The sequence below is a fragment of the Corythoichthys intestinalis genome, chromosome 14 (assembly GCF_030265065.1).
Source record: "Corythoichthys intestinalis isolate RoL2023-P3 chromosome 14, ASM3026506v1, whole genome shotgun sequence".
In the NCBI taxonomy this organism is placed as follows: Eukaryota; Metazoa; Chordata; class Actinopteri; order Syngnathiformes; family Syngnathidae; genus Corythoichthys; species Corythoichthys intestinalis.
In genome coordinates, this window is record NC_080408.1 from 15,988,064 (window position 1) to 15,994,063 (window position 6,000).

Consider the following 6,000-nt stretch of genomic DNA (forward strand, 5'->3'; position numbering starts at 1 on the left):
TTTTTTTTTTTTTAAATCAGTGGTGCATTTCTGTTCTTTGGGTAACATCTGCCACTTTGTGGTCCACCAGTGTTTTCTCCCAGGGTGGTGTCTGTAGCTGTGGCTCGCTACGACTACAGTGCCAGAGACGTGTGGGAGCTTTCTCTACTGCAGGGGGACGTGGTCAACATCTACAGCAAAACATCCGATGGCTGGTGGAAGGGGGAGGTGGCCGGCAAGGTGCGGCAAAATGTTTTGATTGCGTTCCCTTCCTTTTAGCGTGTTTTCCCAAACGCACCTGTATGAGTCAAACATCCATGTTAACTGCCAACGCTGGGAATTACAAAAAAAAAAAAAAAAATTGGAAAAGACTTAGAAGTGGCTATTTTCAACTTATTTACTGTATAAATGGATTTCCTGTCTATCGCTGTCAATGGCAGCGAATGTGCATGATGGTTTGATATAATTTCTTGTGTTTTTTTCTTGTTGTTCTACTTTTTTCCCCTAAATGTTTTTCAGACACCAATTTATTTTTTCTTTAAAAAAAAAAAAAAAAAGGTGGAATGCAATTTCAAATTTTAATGGATCCAATGCAGGTCTTTCTATTTTTTTCCTTGCTGCTGTAAGTTGATTACTAAATGCCTAAATCTGCTGTTCAAGGGTCTTAATAATGCCATAACAGACACTTTTTTCTCAAGGAAACCTGGGGTGCAGGGGAAGGCCGTGCAAGTGCCTTCTAGAGCATATACAAAATGAAAGTGTGATTTTAGTTGGATTTTACTGTAATTTATATCCGATATTTCAATATACAGTGGTACCTCTACTTACGAACGTCTCAACAAACAGAATTTTCAGCTTTAGACAGCCCCCCCTCCTTTTCTCCTCGGTCATCAGGCCCCCCAGATGGATCAATCGGAAATAAAATCTAATCATAGTACTACTATTCATAGTTAGTGTCGGTGTTTAATGTATTTCTTGTTGTTGTTTGTTCTTTTTATCTGTCTCTTTATCATTTTCTATTTTCCTTTCTGTCCCCCCATAACCCCTTCCTGCTCACTGTTTCTCCTAATAAACAAAACACAATGAATAATCACAATGGGAATATATCATACTCCCATTCAATTCAATTCAGTTTTATTTGTATAGCCCTAAATCACAACAATGTTGTCTCAAAGGGCTTTGCAGAGGCAATATGATACACAGTCAGAAACAACAAATAAGTAAACAAAGATTAATAAATAAAGTTCAAGTCCTGGGCGTCCCCCATCCTTGGACCCTCCATGTCGGCAAGGAAAAACTCCCCAAGCTCTTTGTAAGAAAATGAGAAACCTTGGGGAGTACCACAGTCAGGAGAGATCCTCTCCCAGGACAGATAGACAGGATGCACCAGGACTGCTAATGGGAATTAGCAGGCTCCCATGTGATACATTAAAACTGTTCAGACCAATAGGACACTAAGGGGCAGTTTACATGGCGACTCTGCGGCACAAAGACGCAATGACTTAGGAGCAGACTCGCCTCGCGTGCATATGGTGTCGGTGAAGACGAAAATTTTGAATCCTGCCTCCAAAGTGGAAGAATCCGATTGCGGGGGGTTGAGGGGGGCTTCCTCGGCATGCATATCAAAGGCTGCTGCGGCGCGAGACCGCGCCCTAACGTCAGCACTCGTACACGTCGCATTGGGCGTGCCAGCGGTGCTGCTAAACATTAAAAACAGCAAATATGGCGGAATGTCGGCTTTAATTTACTGTTTTAATAATATTTTTAAATTAAATATGTTAAACGTTTCAGTTTTTGTGCCTTTTTGAACAAAAGAAAAATGACATTGCTTCGAGTGGGTGGGCATATTTTTTTCCGGGCTGAGGGAGCTTGGTAGGGTCAAAGTGCATCATTCTCTGTCGCCCTGTAAATCTGCACTGCCCCCTAGGGCCTGGCATGAATACTACATCGTTTTCATGCGGAATTGCGACATTGTTCAAATAGAGACGCAAATGCAAATTTGAAATTTTTCGTATTCTCGTAGAGTCACCATGTAAACGGCCCCTTAGATTCCTATTCGCTGTGTCAAGCAGCTGAACAGGACAGGTTAAAAACAACAACAACAACAAAACAATACCCCACTCTCTTAAAATTATACATTTGATATGTGATTAGTAAGACTTTTTAATTTATTTATTTTTAAGTAACTTTAAATTTTCATTATAAGTTGTCTATCAATTTGTGTGTTTTTTTTCCCCAGGCGGGCTGGTTTCCTTCCACCTTTGTCGAAGAGGAGGACTGACTCAGGGTGACGGATGTCCTGTCCATTTGATCACGATGCACCCCCCCATCGGCAGCACCCGGGATCTCTTTGATGTCGCTGTGAGAAACTCAAAAAGAACCGCACCCTCTAAAACCTTCGCCTCCTTAACACCTGCTGACAGCACTCTTATGCAGCACACATGTCACGTCAGGAATCAGTACTTACTGCACCCCCACAGCTAGACACCCTGTTCCTTCACTGACTCACCTTGACTTATTATTGATGACTCGGCGAGCTGGTGTGAAAGTTGCCTCGGCTGTCATCATGTTGCGTTGGCGGGGAAGACTCAGTCAGCTGACTGCCGCCTGGAAGGTGAGCATGTAAAGCAAGCCAAACTGATGCTGGAACTCTCTTGTGTTCACAAGGCAGGTAAATAAACAGATTATTTAATTGATTTAGACATCAATTTTGTGGCGTGTCTTGATTTGGTGGTCTAGAGCTGGCGCGCCGGGCCGGTACCGGTACCGGTCCGTGGCGCATTTGGTACCGGGCCGCAAAAGAAAGAATTTATTAACGACTGCGTAATGGCCAAATTAACTTAAACCTGTGCCCCTTAACTCACCAGTATCCCTGTCTACTCTAGATATTCCCCTAAAGGATGGAATGTCGTCATAGAAATCCATTGATTGGACTGCTAGCAGTACATCTTGTTTTGTATATCTGTGTGCGCTTGTCCTCGATAATAATGTCTGACGAAGGGTGGGCGAATCACATTTGTTCCCGGAAATAATTCGCCCCCACACTAGAATGACTGAAACACAGACGTCTTTGGACAGATTTTTTACGGGGAAAAGGGCACCTGACGAGCCAGAAGATGAGCCTACAACCTCAAAGAAAACAAAATCTACACTACTTTCCAATCGCTAAAGACCCACGAACTGCGAAAGAGTGGATTTGTGAACAATTTGTGAATAAAAAGTGATTTGAGCATGTCTGTGCAACAGGAGGATCAATTTGTAGAGATCACAAATGACGTCGACCTTAAACGTACATTTGAGACGACTTTACTGAGGTTCTGGATTAAAATGATTCCGGAATATCATGACATTGCTTGGAGAGCATTGAAAACCGTGCTACAATTTCCAACATCGTATATTTGAGAAGCGGGCTTCTCTCACTCTCCTATCACACATTGATGGGACCATCTCGTCTCAACGAAACTAGCTCAGGCCTCCCACTGATTCAGCAGGCGAGTTATATTTTCCCTGCGTTTAACACGACGGGGCTAAAAACAAATGTTGTTTTATATTTGCTGAATTTTTCTGGCGCACATTGCCGGTGTTCTGACAAATTTGGCATGTGCGTAACGTTAAAAATGGCTGCGAATGCAGCGATTTCAAAGTAAACACTACAAACTTTTTTTAAAGAAAGGAATCTTACCTTACGTTTGCCATGTTAGCTGCACACAACAACTGCACGCAGCTCTCTCACAAGTTCTCCGACTTGAAAAGATTAGAGAGGCCTGTAATTGCCAACATGGGTAAACCTCAGCCATGGGAGACAGAATGTGGAAAAAAAAAAACAGAAAATCACATTGTTTGATTTTCAAAGAATTTATTTCCAAATTAGAGTGGAAAATAAGTATTTGGTCACCTACAAACAAGCAAGATTTCTGGCTGTCAAAGAGGTCTAACTTCTTCTAACGAGGTCTAATGAGGCTCCACTTGTTACCTGTATTAATGGCACCTGTTTTAACTCATTATCGGTATAAAAGACACCTGTCCACAACCTCAGTCAGTCACACTCCAAACTCCACTATGGCCAAGACCAAAGAGCTGTCGAAGGACACCAGAGACAAAATTGTAGACCTGCACCAGGCTGGGAAGATTGAATCTGCAATAGGTAAAACACTTGGTGAAAAGAAATCAACCGTGGGAGCAATTATTAGAAAATGGAAGACATACAAGACCACTGATAATCTCCCACCATTTGGGGCTCCATGCAAGATCTCACCCCGTGGCGTCAAAATGATAAATAGAACAGTGAGCAAAACTCCCAGAACCACACGAGGGGGACCTAGTGAATGACCTACAGAGAGCTGGGACCACAGTAACAAAGGCGCCGCCAGGGACTCAAATCCTGCACTGCCAGACGTGTCCCCCTGCTGAAGCCGGTACATGTCCAAGGCCCGTCTGCGGTTCGCTAGAGAGCATTTGGATGATCCAGAAGAGGACTGGGAGAATGTGTTATGGTCAGATGAAACCAAAATAGAACTTTTTGGTAGAAACACAGGTTGTCGTGTTTGGAGGAGAAAGAATACTGAATTGCATCCGAAGAACACCATACCCACTGTTAAGCATGTGGGTGGAAACATCATGCTTTGGGGCTGTTTTTCTGCAAAGGGATCAGGACGACTGATTTGTGTAAAGGAAAGAATAAACGGGGCCATGTATCGAGAGGTTTTGAGTGAAAATGTCCTTCCATCAGCAAGGACATTGAAAATGAGACGTGGCTGGGTCTTTCAGCATGACAATGATCCCAAACACACAGCCAGGGAAACAAATGAGTGGCTTTGTAAGAAGCATTTCAAGGTCCTGGAGTGGCCTAGCCAGTCTCCAGATCTCAACTCCATAGAAAATCTGTTGAGGGAGTTGATAGTCTGTGTTGCCCAGCGACAGCCCCAAAACATCACTGCTCTAAAGGAGATCTGCATGGAGGAATGGGCCAAAATACCAGCAACAGTGTGTGAAAAGCTTGTGAAGAGTTACAGAAAACGTTTGGCCTCCGTTATTGCAAACAAAGGGTACACAACAAAGTATTGAGATGAACTTTTGGTATTGACCAAATACTTATTTTCCACCATGATTTGCAAATATTTTTTTGAAAAAAATCAATGTGATTTTCTGTTTTTTTCTTTTTTTTCTCCACATTCTGTCTCTCATGGTTGAGGTTTACCCATGTTGACAATTACAGGCCTGTCTAATATTTTCAAGTGGGAGAACTTACACAATTAGTGTTTGACTAAATACTTATTTGCCCCACTGGATGTTTATGAAGTAAATAGTTTTCTAGCACCGTTGGATAACATTGAGGGTTCATCCGAATAAAAAAGAGGGCTTTTTCACTGCCACAAAAGCTTTGGGAGTAAAATTTTATAAGGGTGCAAAATTTGACACAACAGTGGTCCGTGAAAAAAAAGACCCAAATCACACCAGTCCGTAGTGAAAAAAGGTTGGGGACCCCTGGTGTAGAGCAGTGATTTCAACCTGGGGGTCCCGACCCCCAAAGAGGGTCGCCAAAGATCCATGGGGGATCGCGAAGCCCTCATGATTTTAGGGTTCTAATTTTACTACATGGACACATTTATTCAGATTAAAAGCCTGATCGGAATAAGAATGCCTCGGAGAATATTCTGTTGCAATCAAACCCATTGTGATCAAGATCTCGCATCAAAACACTCATTGCAAAATAACGGAACAAACCTCTTAGACCGCGCATGTCTAAAAATTTGGTTTATGTGCTCAATGTGATTGCGATGCTTGGAAAATTCTTCATTCACGACTTCTTCACTTCATTACAAAACCTCGTTTTAAACATTGGATGAATGAGCTTCTTCTTTGGTGTATGTCTCTGAAGTTGATTAATAAGAGAAAAGCCCTTCACTTTGTGAAGCCCCGTGATTGTGAAAGAAAGAAAGCGTGTGTGTGGAGAGGGTGTGCGTGTGAATGTGTGGATGCAAATGTATGGCGAACAATTAGGATTTTGTAAAAAAATTATGG

General features: G+C 42.5%; 1 protein-coding gene across 3 annotated transcripts in view; it reads left to right on the forward strand.

The window, feature by feature from the left end:
• LOC130929577 (guanine nucleotide exchange factor VAV3-like) overlaps window positions 1-5,396 on the forward strand; it is a 101,456-nt gene extending 96,060 nt beyond the window's left edge. For all 3 annotated transcript variants that reach the window (XM_057856841.1, XM_057856843.1, XM_057856842.1), the window contains exons 26-27: window positions 71-219; window positions 2,219-5,396. In XM_057856841.1, the coding sequence (XP_057712824.1) occupies window positions 71-219; window positions 2,219-2,260 (191 nt within the window). In that variant the 3' untranslated portion in view covers window positions 2,261-5,396. The remainder of the gene's footprint in view (window positions 1-70; window positions 220-2,218) is intronic.
• Window positions 5,397-6,000: the final 604 nt, after the last annotated feature.